This window comes from Mytilus edulis, chromosome 14 (genome assembly GCF_963676685.1).
Source record: "Mytilus edulis chromosome 14, xbMytEdul2.2, whole genome shotgun sequence".
Classification (NCBI taxonomy): Eukaryota; Metazoa; Mollusca; class Bivalvia; order Mytilida; family Mytilidae; genus Mytilus; species Mytilus edulis.
Window position 1 is genome coordinate 42,382,651 of NC_092357.1, and position 22,063 is coordinate 42,404,713.

Sequence of the window (22,063 nt, forward strand, 5' to 3'; positions counted from 1 at the left end):
TAAAATTTTATCGTTTCTAAGACCTGCATTCATCAAGCCACACTTTTTAGTGTATCATGTATATCTCTGGTCGACTTTGCAATAGAAATATGGTCGACCATTGCTATATAATGAAGTTATATGGCTGTGTGGGATGTGTAGATTCCGAGTCACGTCCGGTCGAATATAGGGTCGTTTAATATATGCAAAACTTTGTGAAGGAGAGTAATGTGCATGCCCTTTGCACGTTAAAGAAAATTTCAGCTGCTATTCGAAAAATATGTATGCGGCCTACACTGCAAGGTGAAATTTCTGCCTTTATCTTAAATACTAATACCCTCATTTCACACTGACCGTCGAATTTCCAACGTTTCATTTCGCGCGACCACTCTGCAAAAGGAATATATTTATTGTATTTATTTTTAATTTGTGGTCGACCTAAAAGAAGGACGAAAGATACCATGGGGACAGTCAAACTCATAAATCGACTAAATATGGCTAAATATGCATGAAACATTTCGACTGAACGTTAAACACACAACAATCAATCAATCAAATGGTTAAACATTGATTAATCCATCTCTTCACTGTTTGGATCGTATGCATCATGTCAGGAATTTGACGGTCCTTGAATTCACACCTGACAAATTTTGTAACTCCTTTAAGTAATGTTGACAAGATTACATAGCGGTTTGACTGTTTTTTAGTCTTGTGGTTAAAAAAAGGTTTCAATGTATTTAACCGTCTTTAAAAATATCTCAACTTTTGTCTCTGATCTTTTCAAATGAAAGCAAATCAAGAAATCTACATCGGGAACTTTTCTCAAAAATTGCAAACTGAGAAGTTCTAGGATAAGAGAAAGAAGAGAAATTCAAAATCATAAGTAAAATAAAAATGATAATGCCATGGCAAAAACGAAAAAATTACGAAAAGATAAAGAACACAATACATAAACCATTAAAATGTCAATTGTTCTTGAACAATTGAGAGGTCTTTCCTTTTGTTATGTAAAATACATGTTCCAATAGATGTAGAATGTATTGAAAAGCTTTAAAACACACTGAAAATCCTTTAAATAAGGTCAAAAACACATAATTCGCTATATGGGACTTGACCTTTGACCTTTTGACCTTTGTCAAGGTCATTGGTCCTCAATATCATTGCTGAAGACCCCATGGGTCTAGGACCTTTGGTCATATAGTAAAAGCTGATTTTGCCTTTTCAGAAACCTAAAACAAGAGTTATGCCCCTTACAGAAAGGTCAAATCTCTTCAGTCAAAATGTAACAAAGTTGCGCATTAATGACCCAAACATTTCCCACTATACAACACTTCTGAAAGTATTAAGGTTGCTGAGATTATCCGCTAACAAGGTGTTAGGTCAAAGGTCAAGGTCAACATACACATTTGACCATGAGATATTTTTCAAAGTCACATGAATTGATGATGAATGGTGAAGATCCTAGGTGTCTACGACTTATGGTTTCTGAGTTTTGGTGGCCAACCGACACCGGTTAATTTTAATAGGGGCATAACCCTACCAATGAGTCGTTGAATCTTTTCGATCCAAATGTAATGAAGAACCAGGGTCTGGTCCTGAACAAATTTCACCCTTCGTTTTTTTCCTACCTATTACGGTTACGGTGTTGGAACGATAACAAGGTTTTTGGGTTTCGTAAGGGATTACTCCGAACCGACAAAATATTTCGACTCACAGGGTGAGTTCTGGATAGGTATGCATGACACCGATACAAAGTGTGAACATGAAAGCGACACGTCTTACGGTTAACGCGGATAAATTTGTCACAGTTAGGCGGAAAAAGAATAATAATAAACAGAAGAAATACAGTAAGGTCTTTACCTTTTGAAAAAGGAAAGACCTTAATTAATGTGGGGATGGGGTAGTGCTCATGTGCTCCAGAAGGGTAATCAGATCCTGATCCACACGTTGCACCCGTCTCAATCATCACTGTTACATATTAGTCGACTATTTTCTTGAATTTACAGGAACTTTTTAGAAACATGAATTGTTATGTAAGTAAGTAAGTAAGTAAATTATTTTTTTTTTTTTTTTATTTAAAGTCGGCATATATATACATAATAACAGAGAAAACATGAGCTCTGGTGAGCTCTTTAACCAACTATCTCTTGTTTCACGTGAGAGTTTTTTGAAAGCATCGATGAAACTGACAATTACATACGCCAATCGGCAATCCTCGGGTGACTCCGATACTCGCCTTCTAAATGAGGTACGGAATCGACCGAGTTGTGACGAATGTTACATACGCATTATCGATTTATAGACATGTCCCCCTTTTAAAAGTTTGCCCCTTACATCAACAACATAAACAATGCAAAATGAAAAAGGCCATTGGTTTGATGTGTTTAACGGTTAATGCAAACTTCCAAAATCATTATTATTTAAATATATTTGATCTTTTCAATTCTTATGTTTGGTTTAATAAAGACATTCTATATTGTCTCACAAATTGAAGACAAATATGCGTTCCTAATTGAGGCCTTGTTTAACCCTACCTGTTACTACAAAGTTTCATTATTTAAATGCAGAAAGTATTGCGATGGTTTTTACTATTGCGAAAAATGATACAGGGTTATAATAGCAATAATTCAAACTCGCATTTGATGTGCTTTATTTGATGCATGAGTATAGTCTAAAATGACAAAATCGCAATAATAAATGCACACAATCATTTCTGAATTTACAGTGATATAATTGTACCATATTTCTGCATATCTGCCAATTTTTCTAAATGCCCATGGGGGTGTAACTTTTGCGTGCAAGATGGCTGTCATAGTCCTTAAAAACCTTCAAGGGGGCCTGCAAATACATTTTAATGTTGTTTTTTGGCTTTTTCTTACTTTAATAAGCCTAAAGTCATTCTAAAATTAATTGTTTTGTTTAAATTGTGGACAAAATTGCTCTTTCAAAATTTCAATTTGGGAGCCTCCATGGGAGAAATCCCCCGCAAATAGTGACAGTTGACAGGTATGTTTCTGTAATGATAAGGTGCAGTCAGATTTTGTATGTTAAAACGTACAGAAAAAAAATCGTTCAAAATTGTGTTATACATTAACAATAGGATGATTTGTAACTATTCTTGTATTAAGCAAAGTCATTTTATGTGATAACCATATGTTATAGATAAACCGTGTCTATTGTTTTATTATTAATCTACATTCCTTACTATTCTTTGAAGCATTTAAGAAAATTCCATTAAGTATGCAAGTGCAGTATTCCTACAAATTATAACACTATTTTTACTCCTAGTTGAAATATGTATGATGTAAGAATTGGGTTTGACACAGAAATGAAATCTTATTGGTAGTATGCATAAGCTGAATCTTAGGGTAAAAAAATACAAATTGCCATTTTGTATCAATGATAATGTTAATATATCATCTTTAGGAAGCATTATGTAGTTTTATATGGGTGTAAAAGTGTTGACCGACATTTTGTATGAAGAGTTGAAACATTCAATTCGCCCGATTACATGAAAAAAAACTAAGCAGTTCCTTTTTAGCTCACCTGGCCCAAGTGAGCTTTTCCCATCACTTTGCGTCCGTCGTCCGTCGTCGTTATCTTTTACAAAAATCTTCTACTCTGAAACTACTGGGCCAAATTAAACCAAACTTGGCCACAATCATCATTGGGGTATCTTGTTTAATAAATGTGTCCGTTGACCCGGCCAATTAACCAAGATGTCCGCCATGGCTAAAAATAGAACATAGGAGTAAAATGGAGTTTTTGGCTTATAACTCAAAACCAAAGCATTTAGAGCAAATCTGACATGAGGTAAAATGGTTTATCAGATCAAGATCTATCTGCCCTGAATTTTTTTAGATGAATTGGGTTGCTGCCCCTGAATTGGCAATTTTAAGGAAATTTTGCTGTTTCTGGTTATTATCTTGAATATTATTATAGATAGAGATAAACTGTAAACAGCAATAATGTTCAGCAAAGTAAGATTCACAAATAAGTCAAAACGACCAAAATGGTCAATTGACCCCCTAAGTAGTTTTTGTCCTTTATAGTCAAATTTTAACAATTTTCATAAAATTTGTAAATTTTTATTAACATTTTCCACTGAAACTACTGGTCCAAGTTCATTATAGATATAGATAATTGTAAGCAACAAGACTGTTTAGTTAATTAAGATGTACAAACACATCACCATCACCAAAACACAATTTTGTCATGAATGCATCTGCTTCCTTTGTTTAATATTCATATAGACCAAGGTGAGCGACACCGGCTCTTAAGAGCCTCTAGATATTTTTTTGCTTTATATATCCAAAGCAGGGGTGGATCCAGCTATATTTAAAAGGATGTTCCAACCCTCGGACCCCTAGCTTTCTGTTTTATCCGTCACTGCCAAAACATTGTATCGTTCTTGTTGAAGTTGCAATTTATTGGAAAATAAAAAAAAAAAAAAACAATTTGCCATGGAACAGTGTTTGCATGATTGTCCTCGGACAAGTAAAGCAGGGGAGATTTACTATGAAACATCTATATGTAATAGTACTACTTTCTTTTATTTAATTTTCCTTTTTGGAGCCTATTATAAAATTAACAAACTTGAGAGTTAAATGCTTCGACCGAATTAACCAGTTTTTGTGTTGGTGCACATTTTAAAAATTAAAATGCGCATATTCCGGTTATATTACTGGTGTGTGTTTTTCAAGATTTATTAGGGATTAAAAGCTTACATTATGTGATTAAAAATTTGAAAAACTACATTGAAATGCACTCTATAATACTCATTATCAGTGTTGATTTAATTTGTAGTTGAGTTCAATAGAACTGTAGAATAACTGTTAAACAACTTCTGAGAAAAGGAACTATATATTTCAAGCTCACCTTGAAACAAGTCAGCATGTTGATCGCGCGCTTCATACAAAATGTGCTTCGGTTAATGCCTTTTCACCCCAGAAAAATTATAAAAAGTCGCATTCATTCAATTCTTCATTGCCTATGTGAAATTTTGAAATTGTGTGTATATATGCATTGAACGACAAACTAGTTTATATAATTGTTCAGGGGCCAGCTGAAGGACGCCTCCGGGTGCGGGAATTTCTCGCTGCATTGAAGACCTGTTGGTGACATTCTGCTGTTGTCTGCTCTATTGTCGGGTTGTTGTCTCTTTGACACATTCCCCATTTCCAATTCGACGTATAAAATTTTCTGACGTCAGACACGCGAATCAATGAATGTGTTTGTAGATAGATGTTTTTGTGTTCTGTTAAATTGTTCATTTTAAAATTGTTACACGATGATGACTGCTGTACCCATATTTTGACTATTTTATTTATTATGTCTGTTTAGTTAACGCATCATTGTTAATATAACGGAATTTGATGAAACTGTCATCATAGTGAGAGGGTTAGGGCTACATAAAACCAGGTTTAATCCACCATTTTCTATATTTGAAAAGCCTATAACAAGTCAGGAATATGACAGTTCTTGTCCAACCGCTGTTTCGGAGTTAGACAAAAAGGAAGATGTGGATGATTGTAATGAGACTTTTCACAAGAGACCAAATGACCCAGAAATCAACAACTATAGGTCACCGATGATGGAAGTTTTTGACGACCTAGACTGGCTATACAGCCCTTGTACGGATAGGTCAAAATAAGGCCTTCAACAATGAGTAAAACCGATACCGCATAGTCACTAATAGGCCCCGAAATGACAAATGTTAAACAAAATTAAAACCAGAAAACTAACGGCCTAGTTTATGTACAAAATAATGAACGACAAATAAGTAACACAGCAACAAAAGACCAACAAACGACAAACACTGAATTGCAGGCTCCTGACAAGTTAATTTATTTCAAACGGACTAAGTTCACTGTCGGAACAGATTCACTATAACACATTCCATGCACCCGTAATACGCGTCACTTTGTATGTGAACGGAAGTGTTAAGTTTGATTATTAAAGCCCCAATATTTACTTGACAAACAACACTAGACTAGAGTGCTCACTACTTAACAATTTGGAGGAACTAATAATCACTCTGTTTATAAATATACATTGTAACCTTTGAGGACAACACTCTTTAACGTATTTATTTGGGGTATCCAAAGGGGGAGTGAGAAGTAGACCATTTGGTCCATTTTCAGATTACAAAGATCGTTTCTGGACATAAATAAATAAACAGACCACGTAACAATTATAAGTTAGCTTTCTCAAAAAAAACTTATATTTATCTATATTATACTCTTTAAAGAATCTAAAAACAAAAACGCCAATATATTTGTCAAATTTTTAATATTTTTTTTTTGGGGGGGGGATGTTTTTTCCGTCAGTTTATTTGTTTAACATTATATTGAGAAATCTAATTGTTTTAGAAGGTAAATTAGTTATTTTTATTTAGTGGGGGGAATAAAAACAACAAATACTCGTCCGATTAAAAAAAAAAGTTTTTATTTTCCATCTATATAGAAAAATACCACATACCATTTAAATTTAAAATTATTGATGCCTTGCATTACAAAAATAGAAACCAACCAAGCATAAAGTGTTTGAAAATAATTTGAAAAAATAGGGTTTAATTTTCAGTACGAAATGTTTTGAAGAGGTTAATTTATCTTTAAAATGTACGTGAAAAAAGTACTCATCAGCACACCCATATACAGGCCTCATCGAATTTACCTATCATGTTCAAGTAAAGCGATGTTTTGCACAAATATTTACATTTTAAAATGTCTTGTTTATCCAAATTAAGATAATAGTTTTGTCTATAAAACATCATGTTTGTGTAACTTGTAAAATTAATTAGAATTTGATACAACATTACCAAAACAAGGAGATAACATCTGTCAAACATTTTATTTATATTAGCTGTTATTTTCCTGAAGATTTGAAACATTTGTTAGTTTAGAGGGCACGGTTCAGACTCCTATGCATATCTTCAGAATTAGTTGAACGGGTTATAATCTTCCCAAATCTGCATCGCATGCGATTGATCTTAATGATTTGGTTTGTGATACAAATAATATTCTCCTCATATTTCTGGAAAGACTTGATATAGACCCCCCTTTTTTCCCTTCTGTTGATGGAATCGATAAGCATAGACACACAAGAAGGGGTTTTAATCGGAAGTGGGTGTCTTTTCAAATCTCTTTATTATTTCCGCTTACTTTCCTTGTCCTTAATTTAAAAATGTGTTCTTGTTTTTACAAAGACAGTTCTTATTTTGGAAGCAGTTTTCAAATTTCAGCTTTCTCTTGTGTGGACTTATATAATGTATGTGTGGCACCACTCTAACTAAAGCAGTCACTATGATTGGATGTATAATCAATACCTCATTCGTCACAACTCGGCCGATTCCGTACCTTATCGGAAGGAGAATAGCGGAGTCACCCGAGGGTTGCCGATTGTCAATACCTGTCATATAATAAGATACTCAAGACTTGATTGCTTGATGGTTTAAACTTTTGGTTAGTTATAATTGTTTTAACTAAAGATGGTCTTTTTTATTTAATTTAATCACACTTTGTATTAATGACACTTTGTATTAATGATATGACTGTCATACAAGTGAGAGGTTTAGCTAGCTATAAAACCAGGTTCAATCCACCATTTTCTACATTTGAAAAGGCCTGTACCAAGTCAGGAATATGACAGTTCTTGTCAATTCGTTTTTGATGCGTTTTGTTATTTGATTTTGCCATGTGATTATGGACTTTCCGAATTGATTTTCCTCTGAGTTCAGTATTTTTGTGATTTTACTTTTTAATAGATACTATATGTTTCATATACTCTTTTAATCCGATTTTATATATTCTAATAGGCTACTGAGGTACTGAGTGACTGAAGAGAAAATAAAAGTCCTATTATCATGGGCGGCAAAATCAGATATACATACTATATTGTAACTACACATGTTCCACGATTATAATTTTCAAAAATCATGAAAAACAAGGTTAAATCCTTTATGTTCAAAACTGTAATAGATGTGCATAGGTTAATTCCCCTTCATTTGGAAAGAATTATTATTTAGTATTTAAATGTTTATTTTAAGTTAAATTCGATTTACACATATAAAGATAGAAGTAAGGATTGTTAATTTAACTGTTTTAGTATTTAACTTTTGATGTTTTAATAATGTTTTGTGAATATTCATTTATTCAACTTTTAATCAGTACCTTCTCTGTTAAAGTTATCTTGTTATTAAGATTGAGTAACGAATCGTTAATCGATTAATTTCAATTTGGCTTTGCATAGGCCTTCTAATTCTTCTTGGTATAGCTGATCTTTATTTAATTCTTCTGTTTTAACTCTTTTAACTCTGCTGAGTTAACTGTCTCTACAATATCCATATTCCCGCTGACTAAACACTCTCGAAATGTATCGTTCCACATGATGCTCTCCTGTGTGATAATTATCTTACTTCAGGCTTGTGCACAAAGTTAGCCACCACTTCGGCGCAGTTCGCCAGAGTTAGTCACCCTTTTGGTGCAAGATTTTGCTACATTTAAAAACACAACACGAAGCATTTTTACTTTACTAACTCTGGGAACTCTTCATTTTCATTTTACACTTGAAACCGTTTATTTTTTAACTTCATTTAAGACAGTTTTCTGACTCTTGTTCATCCGACTTTGTTTAATGCAATTATTGTACATTTGTAAATAAATATAGTTTCATTCGATTTATTGTGTTGTTCAGCCATAATCTGATATCAGATATCCAGTTGGTCGAATAGGGACGAAGTACTAGCCATCCGTTACAAATGGTGCCGTGACCAGGATATTTGATCCCTCAGTTATGGCATGATCATTTTTGCTTATATTTACTTTTGATTTTCAAATTGTTTTAATTTTTGATTTTCAATATGATCAAGTTTGAACAGAAACCTTGTACTTTTGACGGTGTTAGGGTTAATTTTTAAGATTGTTTTATTCAGTTAGTCTGTGGAATAGCTGGAATTAATCAGAAATGGCTCTTCAGTTAGTGATAAATTTAAGAGAAGAAGCACGAACTGAGATTTAAGTTGTTTGAAGTCTGGTTTTAATCAAACTGTCAAAGTATTTAAAAAGCTGGTTTATAGGAAGTTTAAAGTTAAACAATGTTTTAATTGTTCGGTAGTTGGACATATCAGAGCTAATTGTCCAAATATATATAAGATTTGTAAAAGTGTCAATTCTGTTCATGTTGTTGAACCAGTTGTTGAACCAGAAAAAAATAAGGCTGTAAAAAAAATCATGCAAAGTTGTCAAAAGAGTTAAAAGTTTAATTCCATCTGATTCGCATAGCTTTTCATCTGAATATTTTATTTCTAGCGTGGATGAGTTTTCTCGTTTAAAGGGTAAGCTAGTTAAAGTTTTGATATAGAATGTTTTATGAGTTTTAGTTTGTATACCGGTATTTGAAGTATTTTACTTATTTTGTCAGTTTATATTGTTTTATATTTGTACAAAGTCAGGAAAATGGCCATTGTTATATTATAGTTCGTTTCTGTGTGTGTTACATTTTAACATTGCGTTTCTGTTGTGTAGTTTGTCTCCTCGTATATTTGAGTGTGAATTCGCATTCCTATAAGACGTGTCACGGTACTTTTCTATCCCAAATGCATGTATTTAGTTTTGATGTTATATTTGATATTCTTATCGGATTTTTTTTAATGCTTAGTTCGTTTCTGTGTGTGTTACATTTTAATGTTGTGTTTCAGTTGTGTCGTTGTTCTCCTCTTGTATTTGATGCGTTTCCCTCAGTTTTAGTTTGTAACCATGATTTGTTTTTTTCCATCGACTTATGAGTTTTGAACAGCGGTATACTACTGTTGCCTTTATTTAGTAGATATGGTTTTAAAGTCTTGATAAGATTTGGGTTTTTTTTCTTGGTCACGTTTTTTGAGCCGGTTTTGTCATTGAAACCACCCTCAAAAACGGTTTTGTCATTGAAACCACCCTCAAAAACGATTTTGATTATATTGTGTTTTCTCTTTAGATGTTGGTTTGTTTAGATTGTTGCTAAGTTTCTTGCCGGTTTGAATAGGTTTATTTATGAGTTTGCTCATTTATTTGGATTTTTGAACAAGTTTTATTGTTTTAAATGTGATAACTTTAGTTATGGTATTCCTTTTATGACGTTTATAAGTAATGGCAGAAATCTATAGAGTGGCAGTTAGATTCAGTGTGAAGACAACCAGCTGATTAAGTAAGCCGTTCTTGTATCGAGAACAATTTTCTTACTTTTGGTACAACATATGATCATCTTGAACCCGGAATTACAAGTAAAACGTATGATCATTTTGAACCCGGAATTACAAGTTAAATGTGATTCTGTAAGATCTACAATGGTAGATTAAACCTGGTACAACGTATGATCATCTTGAACCCGGAATTACAAGTTAAATGTGATTCTGTAAGATCTACAATGGTAGATTAAACCTGGTACAACGTATGATCATCTTGAACCCGGAATTACGAGTTAAATGTGATTCTGTAAGATCTACAATGGTAGATTAAATCTGGTACAACGTATGATCATCTTGAACCCGGAATTACAAGTTAAATGTGATTCTGTAAGATCTACAATGGTGGACTAAACCTGGAACAACGTATGATCATTCTGAACCCGGAATTACAAGTTAAATGTGATTCTGTAAGATCTACAATGGTGGACTAAACCTGGTACAACGTATGATCATCTTGAACCCGGAATTACAAGTTAAATGTGATTCTGTAAGATCTACAATGGTAGATTAAACCTCGTACAACGTATGATCATCTTGAACCCGGAATTACAAGTTAAATGTGATTCTGTAAGATCTACAATGGTGGACTAAACCTGGTACAACGTTTGATCATCTTAAACCCTGAATTACAAGTTAAATGTGATTCTGTAAGATCTACAATGGTGGACTAAACCTGGTACAACGTTTGATCATCTTAAACCAGGAATTACAAGTTAAATGTGATTCTGTAAGATCTACAATGGTAGATTAAACCTGGTACAACTTATGATCATCTTGAACCCGGAATTACAAGTTAAATGTGATTCTGTAAGATCTACAATGGTAGATTAAATCTGGTACAACGTATGATCATCTTGAACCCGGAATTACAAGTTAAGTGTGATTCTGTAAGATCTACAATGGTGGACTTAACCTGGAACAACGTATGATCATGCTGAACAACCCGGAATTACAAGTTAAATTTGATTCTGTAAGATCTACAATGGTGGACTAAACCTGGTACAACGTATGATCATCTTGAACCCGGAATTACAAGTTAAATGTGATTCTGTAAGATCTACAATGGTAGATTAAACCTCGTACAACGTATGATCATCTTGAACCCGGAATTACAAGTTAAATGTGATTCTGTAAGATCTACAATGGTAGACTAAACCTGGTACAACGTTTGATCATCTTAAACCAGGAATTACAAGTTAAATGTGATTCTGTAAGATCTACAATGGTGGACTAAACCTGGTACAACGTTTGATCATCTTAAACCAGGAATTACAAGTTAAATGTGATTCTGTAAGATCTACAATGGTAGATTAAACCTGGTACAACGTATGATCATCTTGAACCCGGAATTACAAGATAAATGTGATTCTGTAAGATCTACAATGGTGGACTAAACCTGGTACGTCTGATCATCTTGAACCCTGAATTACAAGTTAAATGTGATTCTGTAAGATCTGCAATGGTGGACTAAACCTGGTACAACGTATGATCATCTTGAACCCAGAATTACAAGATAAATGTGATTCTGTAAGATCTACAATGGAGGACTAAACCTGGTACAACGTATGATCATCTTGAACCCAGAATTACAAGTTAAATGTGATTCTGTAAGATCTACAATGGTGGACTAAACCTGGTACAACGTATGATCATCTTGACTTTAACTTTTGAAGTTTTTATAATGTTTTATATGGCTATTCATTTATTCAACTTTTTATCAGTACCTTCTTTGTTAAAGTTATCCTGTTTCATGGCAAGAAAAGGATTTTAATCGAGAATGATTAACCCACCGTGCAAGATTGATTCGGATTCGGCTATGCACAGCCCTTCAAATTCTTTTTCGGGTAACGGATCTTTTAATTCATCAGTTTCTAACTCTGTTGAATTTATAGTCTTTACAATATCCATATTCTTTCCTTCTCCGCTTAGAAAATGCTGTCGAAATGTGTCATTCCACTTAAGGCTCTCCTTGATGAAAAGTAAAATTAAAAAAATACTGATCTCAGAGGAAAATCAAATCGGAAAGTCCCTAATCACATGGCAAAATCAAATGACAAAACACATGAAAAACGAATGGACAACAACTGTCATATATCTGACTTGGTACAGGCATTATTATCCGTCTTACTTGCGCACAGAGTTAGCCACCAATTTGGTGCAGTTCGCCAGAGCTAGTCACCCTTTTGGTGCAAAATTTTGCTACTTTTAAAAACACAACGCAAGGCAAATTTACTTTTCTTAAGGAACACTTTATTTTCAGCAATTCAGGTCGGTTGCTAGGGCTTTTTTTTTGCGTTGCTATGGTCTTCTTGCCATTTTAATTCAAACTAATCTTTTTTTTTTTATTTTAAAACAAATTTAAGATTTTACAGTCTTCATTTCATTTGATATATCAAAGAGCAAAAATTTTGAAAATGAATAAGTATTCTGTTTTGTCATTTTTTATGAATTTTACAATTTTTTTGTTGCCATGGAAACAAAAAAATACAAAAAAAAATTAAAGTTTTAAATAATTCAATATATGAACTTTAAGCTGCAACCATAGTTTGTAATAAAATCATCTGCCCAATGTCAATTTTACTTGATTTAAAATATGATATTTAAGTTATTTTTAGAAAATACAGATTTACGCAATTTATTGAATACCATTTCAGCCTTATATAAAAAAAATATTTTACAACCTGAACATCAAAATATAAACTTCAAATAATGTAAAAATTTGTGTTGAAATTATTTTTCTCTTGCAATTCTTATTATCATAAAATTGCTGCAACCAAAAAGCAGACATTTTTCGATTTTCATGTCTGATTTCATCATAAATTCCTGAAAAATGGCTGCATGTTTCCATAGCAACCGCTAAAGTTTTTTTTTTAAAATAGCCTGCAACCTTCATTTCTGTCTATTATATGAAAGAATAAAGCAGTTCTGTGATATAGATGAATCACCCCTTGTTTGGATCTTACAAATAGCTGTAATTAACATTTAAGGATAGAGGTTTGCGAGAGAAAAGTCTAAAGAAAACATTTGTTATATTTCTAAATATGTTTATAATTTTTGTTGAATGCTTTCATGGTCTTCGGTATATAGTAACATACAAAAGTGACAGTAAAAAAGGACTGCAAACCAGTTAGGATCATATCAGTTTTTCCAAATTCCAGCAAGGTTCGTGCTGTTTGGTTGTTTTATGCTGTACAATTGTTTTTTGGTGTTGTTTTCATTTTCATTATGCGATGGCTTGGATTTAATTGAAGGTTTTAAATTTTCCCTTTAAATTTTCGTCCCGATTTAATTGAACCAGCACACGATTTACCTAACATAAAACTGCCAACACACATATATATCAAGCCTAAAATTTGTCAATACAGAGACGTACATTGTATGTAACTGTCAACAGAGATGAACCTCGCCTGAAACTGTCAACACCGAAATAAATTTGCCGGAAACTGTCAACACAGAGATGAACATTGCTTACAACTGTCAACACAGAAATTAACATTGCTTGAAACTGTCAACAGAGATGAACCTTGCCTGAAACTGTCAACACAGAGATGAACCTTGCCTGAAACTGTCAACACAGAGATGAACCTTTCCTGAAACTGTCAACACAAAGGTTCACATAGTTTAAAACTGTCATTACAGAGACATGCATTGCATGTTCTAGAAACTGATAACAGAAATGTACTTTACCTGAAACTGTCAAAACAGAGATGAACTTTGCCTGAACCTGTCAAACACAGAGATACTGTCGACACAGAGACGTACATTGCATGTTCTAGTAACTGATAATAGTAATTTACTTTACCTGAAACTGCCAACACAAAAATAAACATTGCCTGAAACTGTCAACACAGAGATGAATCTTGCCTTAATTGTCAACACTGATATATTCCTAGCCTGAACTGTCAACACAATGACATACATTGTATGTCACTGTCAACAGAAATAAAACATTGCCTGAAACTGTCAACAAAGAGATGAACCTTTCTTTTAACTGCCTTAACAAAGATGAATCTTGCTTGAAAATGTCTAGATATCTAACTTAATTTGTATGAAACAGTCAACACACAGAGGAGCATTGCCTGAAATGGTTTACACTGAGATATCATTGGCTGTAACTGTCAACAAATAGATATAAATTGGTTGAAACTGTTCATAGAAAGATGTACCTTGTTTGAAACTGTCAACAGAGGTAACCCAAGCTTGAAACTGTCAACAGAGGTAACCCAAGCTTGAAACTGTTAACAGAGGTAACCTAAGCTTGAAACTGTCAACAGAGGTATTCCAAGCTTGAAACTGTTAACAGAGGTAACCCAAGCTTGAAAATGTCAACTGAGGTAACCCAAGCTTGAAACTGTCAAAACAGAAATTACTTTTTAGTATATGAAATTTTCAATGCAGAGATGAACCTTGTTTTACACTGTCAATGCAGAGATGAACCTTGTTTTACACTGTCAATGCAAAGATGTACTTTGTCTGAAATTGTTTACTAATAGACGGAACTTGCTTGAATTTATCAATACTAAATGTATCTTATATGAAACTGTCAACACAAAGGTGAACTTTTCATAAAACTGTCGCCAGATAGATGTCTGAAACTGTCAACAAAGTGTTGTACCTTGCCAGAGACTATCAACACAGAAATCTAACTTGCCTGAAACTGTCAACTGAGTTGAATTTTGCATGAAATTGTCAACACAGAGATATGATTTGCCTTAACTGTCAACAGAGATTAACCGTTTATAAAACTGTCAACACAGAGATGAATCTTCCATTAAACTTTCAACAGATAAAATTTGTCTGAAACTGTCAACAAAGAGATATTAATTGTCTGAAAATGTCATCACAAAAGATATATTTTGCCTGAAAGTGTCATATAGAGATGTATCTTACTAGAAACTGTCAACAGAGATGAGCCTTGCCTAAAACTATCAACACTAAATGTACTTTTCTTGAAACTGTCAACAGAGATGAACTTTACATGAAACTGTCTACATAAGATTTATTATGTCTGAAACTGTCAACAAAGAAATGTACCTTTGCCCGAAACTTTTAACACTGAAATGTACCTTGCCAGAAAATGTCAACAGAGATCGATGAACCTTGCATGAAACTCAACAGAAAAATGAACTTTCTAAAACTGTCAACAAAGAGTTTAATTCTTGTCTTCAACTATCATCAGAAAGATATATTTTGCCTGAAACCGTCATAGAGTGATGTATCTTTCCAGAAACTGTCACCACAGAGATGTACTATGAATATCTGTATCTCTATTAGCACAATAAACTTACAGAACCTCTAGTTAAACCTTTCAGAATTTTACACCTCAATGCTCTTCATCTTTGTATTGTATTTGACCATTTTAACCTTTTGAATTGAGCATCACTTATGATATTTTTTTTGTAGAGGAAACATAAAGTGAAAATTTTTTATCCTGGTATCTATGATTAGTTTATTCAAATATGTTTCAAATATAACTGCTCTTTTGAAACAAGAATGTGCCCATATAGTACATGGATGCCCCACTCACACTATCATTGTCCATGTTCAGTGGACCGTGAAATTTTGGTCAAAACTTTAATTTGGCATAAAATTAGAAAGATCATATCATACAGAACATGGACTTCAACTTCATCAAAAACTACTTTGACCAATTTTTTTTTTAACCTGTAGCTGGACAGACGAATGGACAAACAAACGAACCAATGGATGAACATACACACAGACCAGCAAACGTAATGCCCCTCTACTATCATAGGTGGGGCATAGTGGGGCATAAAAATAACATCCTTTTTTTATAATTAAATCAGCACTGAATGTTCTAAAGAAAGTGACCCGACAAAATGTGTGGTTATAAATTTTATTGCACATGACTATTATAAAATAAATCAATAAATTATCATTATTTCAAACAAACCATCTTCCTACATAAACAAATGCAACTACTTCAAATATGTCTCATTTCTCAATCTTTCATTTCTGCTTGTTTTTAATTTCACACATTAGGTCAAAAGACATCATTATATTTTAAGCAAAGAAAATGAAATGTATCTATTGGTGTTTGATGAAAATTTGCAAGTATATTCAACAATACTGTGAAAAACTCTTTAAACTTTCTACAAGACTTTATATCTTTATCACAATAAATCAGATTATGATCTTTTTTAACATCAAGATGAAATTCTTAAGACAGCCAATTTAGTTTCTTTAAGGGAACTGGATTGGAATAGATGTTTCCAGGGTGAAACTCAAGGGGGTACAGAACACCTAAGAAAAGATATCTCTTACTCATGGTCTGAGTCATTGCTACGTTTTAAAATCTTGTGCAATATGCAAGCTTTTAAAAGATCATAATTAGAATGTTTACATTATTGCTAAGAGCAGCTATTATTATTCATTAAATCTTTTAATCCATTTAAAGTTATTCATTTTCCATTAATGAAACTGCAAAGAGACATATCACAATAATATTTTCACCATTTCAATGGAATTTGAATTATACAATATCAGAATACGGAATTCAGACAGAATTCAATGTACATTTCAAACCAAAATGTCACTAATTTACATTTTCAAAGTTGCTAAAAAAATAAGTTGGTCCCAATTCTTTATTAACAAAATATTAAATTAGAAAACAATTGTTAAATATTTAAATAAGAGAGGGCATATGTTTATCAAGCAAACTATTATTTGATTGTTATTTCATATATTAACTTTTAAAACATACAAATAGAAAAGAACTAAGCATGCAAGGATTCTACTTATAACAGTAAATTTAACATACATATAAAAAGGGAGACAATTTCAATTCCTTTTCAGATAAATATAAGACTGAGATTTTTACAATTTCAACAGTTATGCAGTTTGTATAGAAATGCAGTATAGTAGAGTGCATCAATTTGTCTGGTAACAAAACAGTTTCTATTGTGCAAAATCCCATGACATAGTTCTGTGCACCATTGCTGACAAATCAAAAAAAAAGTCAAGAAAAAACATTCTGTTACATTTTCTTTAACAAAATAAATATATTACCAAAAACAAATCTTATATCAACTATCCAATATTTGTTACCAAGAAGTTTACCAACAATTTATTATCTCCCTTATTCCTAAGGTACATAACACTTAAGGGAGATAACTCAGTAAAATTCAGCAAAACATTTGAATCAATGTTATATTGGTTAGAAAATAGCAATCATCTCAATGTTCAAAATTGGTGTTTGTCAAACTGCTATATATTGTATGATAATTTTTCCAATAAAATGTGTGGCTTAAGTTTTTGAAATTTGAATTTTTTGTCAAAATTAAACAAGCCAAATTAATTAGTCAAAGTATTTACTTCCACCTTTATACACACTAATAAGGTGAAATCCTGAAATCTGATATGAAAAATTCTAAAGTCATAAATTTCACTAACATGTTACAATAAGGAATGTTTTATTAAGTCTACATTTCTAACCCTGCTTCTTCTTCTAACAAACATAAAAACTTCGGAATTCTTTGTGTTTCTTCATTCTGAAAAAAAATAAAATTTTAAAAATCAAGTACAGTCTTTAAAGATCATTTCATTCAAACATAATGTTACAAAAATTTTTATGCACAAATATTTGAAACAAAGCTTTCAATTTCCTGTTCCAAATAGTACATGATATAACCCTAGGTTTTTGTTGGACTTTTAAATATTTTTCAAAATAATATTTTTTGAAATGCATATTTATGCCATTGCAAAGAAAACACCCAACCATGTCATATAACCATTTTTTCAACATTTCTTACTCTAGTTCCTTCAATTTGTGATTTTTAAATAATTTTCAAAGTTCTTCACAGTAAACTTTAAAAGTTAACAATGCCTTGATTCTTTGAACTGAATACATAAACTGATTTAGCACACCTTTCAGCTCAGAAGCCTATTTTTATATTTATCTTAAAATGTGTTGTGATTCAAATTTTCTATTTGTAATCAAATGTGGACAAAGAGCAGATAACTCTCAAATTTAAATGTTAACAAAGAGGAGATAACTCTATTATATTTACCTGTCTGGCCATCTCTATGAGAATTAATAATTTCTTTATACCTATCCACAACCTGAAAAAATATAAGTCATTATATTACAGGGGTGTATTGATCAATAATTGTTTTTATGTCATAAAAAGATATTGTGCCACAAAAACAGCAATGTATTATTCAAAAGAGTTGAAATATTTACCAGAATTGCATAATATTTGAAGGCATCTTATACTTCATAAAAGGACAAGATATTGTACCACAATGAGAGCAATGTATTATTAAAAAGAGTTAAAATATCGTATAACTAAATTACATAATATTTGCAGGCATTTTATTTATTGATTTTACAGGTTCATGATATATATATGATACAGTTTCTATAAATGACACAGATATGGGTTATGCAATTTTTATTAGGTATGAATTTAATACACAAAGTGCATAAGTTTCTGCTCTGATATGTAAAATACAAATAAATGGAGAATGTATCTATGGGAAACACATGATGCATCTGCTTGCATCTTACGTTTAAAGGGACCTAACTAGAGAAATGCAGGAGTGATGCTACTCTTTTTCAAACTAGGACTGTGTTTTGTGGTCATCTGCATTTTGTAGAAGTTTCATAACATTTGGTTGAAGCAAACTAAGAGAGAGAACTTAAACTAATTTTGGGATGTACATAAGAAATTGACAAGGGTAACAATTATTCAACCTATGCTTCTAGAGGGTCATAAAAATAACATATTTTCATACCTTTTTCCGCCTGTTTTCTTCTGTATAATTTGTAATTCTTTTTCATTAAAAGCATCTACATTTTCTAAGATTGTCATTAAATGTTCACTCGTCGACACATTCGATACATGTAGTCGTGCACTGAATACGTTGGACATTTCCATTTCTTCTAGCACGTCTTTTCTACTTGTTGTTCCAAGAACCAGCAATTTTTTACCCTGAAAAAAAACAATAATAATAAATGAATTGAAGCAGGGTCCAATAGAAAGTAATTTACTGTTAAAGGCAGGAGTATTATTCACAAAGACTTTTTCTAGATTTAATGAAATATTTGGTCAGATTTTATGATACTCATTGATATACAATATATTCAAATAATGTTCAAGGGAAGTACCTCAAATGTCTATTAATCAAGATATCAAATATTCAAACTTTTAAAAACGGAATTTCATGATATATGTTTAATAATATAAATCATTTATTTGACTTATACTTATTACATTTATTGAGTATATGTAAAACATTCAACCAAATAAATTGAGTTACTCACAACTTGAACTTATACACAAAACCAAATCTGGAACAAACTTTTAAACAAATATTTTAAATAGCCTTATTGGGAATAAATATTGAGTAGACGACTGCCATTAAGTACTGAAACTCAACAAATGAAGCAGAGTTCCTCTTGTATTGACACTTTAATACCAAACATTCTATCTTCCTTTATATCAGAGTAATTATTGTTTTTCACAAGTAGTCTTATTAATGTACTTACTTGAGGTGGTGGTTTCTTTAATAAAACAAGTAAAGCTTGTAGTACTAAGTTAGAGAATCTTGGTCCTATTGGTACATAATCTGTACGGAGAAAAATATAAGGATTACAAAAAATGTCTTACAGGAAAAAGTGTTTACTTCAATGAAACAAGATGACAGACAAAATCACAACAGTTGTCTCATTGACACTCATACCACATCTTCTTATATCTATCAAATTATTCTTAACAATCTAGCTTTTATATAAAAGTTCTCTGAAAAGCGAGAAAATGACGTTGTTTAGAAAGTGTTTATTTTTATCTTTTCTTCTAACATTTAAGTCAGAAGTTAGGAACCAGTTAATCAGTGGTTGTCGTTTGTTGCTGTATATCATATGTTTTTTGCTCATTATTTTTAATATAAATCAGACCGTTAGTTGTCTCGTTTGAATTGTTTTACATTTGTCATTCAGAGCCTTTAATAGCTGACTTTGTGGTATGGATTTTGCTCATTGTTGAGGACCTTACTGTATACCTATAGCTTCTATGTCATTTTGTCTCTTGTGGAGAATTGTCTTATTGGCCATTAAACCACACCTTCGATCATTTAAGTAACTTACTAACCTAATAATCTCTCTATATCATCTATTATTATGCAACTTAAGGGTGATTTATATGCATCATCAAACAGCTGAAAAATAAGAATTCAAATTAGTTGGGAGTTTTCCTAAGTGGTTTGCATACATAATGATATTCACAATTTTAAGTATTCTGGAGAGTTAAACACTGTGACACAATTATTTAACATAAAAATAATTTTCTTTTTACAAACTTTATGTATAATTCTATATTCAACAGCAAAGTATTACTCTATAAACTTTTTTACAGACTTTTATTCAGTAGTATTTTTGCTCCCTTTCCTTCTGCCCTTACCTTCTAGATCTTACAGTTTTCATTGTTTCTTTGATATCAATACAACTTTCAATAATAATTTCTTCTTGTTCTGTCTTTGAATCCCAAAATGTTTGCGGCGTTTTTTATTATTGCGAAATATGTGGCTGAATAGGTTTTGCGAAGAAATAAACTTTGCACACTAAATTTTGATGACATTAGTATGCAACGTTCCCTAAAATTGCATCAATTAATTTTAAATGTCAACTATAAATACATGTAAATTTGAGCGAATTTCCAGTAGAATTAATACAAACCTTTTTTATACCATGACACTTAGCAGGCTCTGTAAAACCAATCATATTTTCTGGAGAACAGATTTTAACAAAAGGAAAATCTGAATTTTTAGCTATCTGTGCTGCAAGTGATGTCTTACCACTGCCGGGTGGACCTAAAAATACAAATAATAGTAAATATTTACATCCTATTTGTCAAAAAAACTGGATAGATAAAGGGAAGCAACTCTACATATCAAATCCACTACAATGAAGAGAAAGTGAAGCAACTCCATATAACAAATCCACCAAAAAAAAGAGAAAAATTATGCATTATATTTTTTTTAATTCCATAAACCTCTATGCTGATTGTATTTGTTTACTTGTCTTTAAAACATTCAAAAGATATTCACAATAAAATAATGTGAAATGTTTGCAGCAAATATTTGTAAACCTATTTTGTTTTTACAACTGTTAAGCTTATGCATTCTCATGAAATTTTGACAGTGCAAGGGCTATATAGCCAGTCAAGGTCGGTTAAAAAATTCCATCATCAATATTTTAAATCAATGCACTCTATTTCGACAAATAAAATTACAAAATATGATAAATCAAGGAGAAAATATCAACAGTTGTTTTAAGGTGGTATCTAACACTACAGGGAGATAACTCTGTAAAATCAGCTAAACGTTTTAATTACGTTGCGTTGTTTAGGGAGTATTAAGTATCAATATTGGTGGTTGTCAAACTGCTATATAACCAGTGTAATTTTTCTTATAAAATGGTTGGTTCAAATTTTTTGAAATTTTCACATTTTTGTCGAAGGGTCAAAGTAAATACTTTCATGACTTTGTCAATATTTTATGAAAATTAAACGAGCAAAATTAATTTTAGTGAAGGTGTTGGGTACCACCTTAATCCTAATATCTTCTCATTGGCTTCATTTAAAATTTTGTTTTAACCTGTTTTACCTGTATTTCATTTGTGATCTACATACAATGGTTACAAATGGTTTCAACTATACCAAATTATAATTTAGAAGGATTTTTTTTGTTACTATATTTACTTTCTAAAGATAGAAAGGATTTTCCCTGATACTATATTTACCTTCTAAAGATAGAAAGGATTTTCCCTGTTACTATATTTACCTTCTAACAATACAGTAACCAATGGTGTCATGGTACTACTTCTACACTGTGATATTA

At 31.9% G+C, this 22,063-nt stretch overlaps 2 protein-coding genes across 2 annotated transcripts in view; one reads left to right on the plus strand and one right to left on the minus strand.

The window, feature by feature from the left end:
• LOC139502590 (protein Wnt-6-like) overlaps positions 1–22,063 on the plus strand; it is a 466,832-nt gene that overhangs the window by 232,752 nt on the left and 212,017 nt on the right. The gene's annotated exons all lie outside the window — the stretch shown is intronic.
• LOC139502599 (vesicle-fusing ATPase-like) overlaps positions 16,048–22,063 on the minus strand; it is a gene marked incomplete in the record, with an annotated part of 21,143 nt that continues 15,127 nt past the window's right edge. Inside the window, 7 exon segments of the mRNA XM_071292137.1 lie at positions 16,048–17,715; positions 18,235–18,286; positions 18,962–19,158; positions 19,716–19,795; positions 20,317–20,383; positions 20,901–21,034; positions 22,007–22,063. Coding sequence (XP_071148238.1) covers positions 17,647–17,715; positions 18,235–18,286; positions 18,962–19,158; positions 19,716–19,795; positions 20,317–20,383; positions 20,901–21,034; positions 22,007–22,063 — 656 coding nt within the window.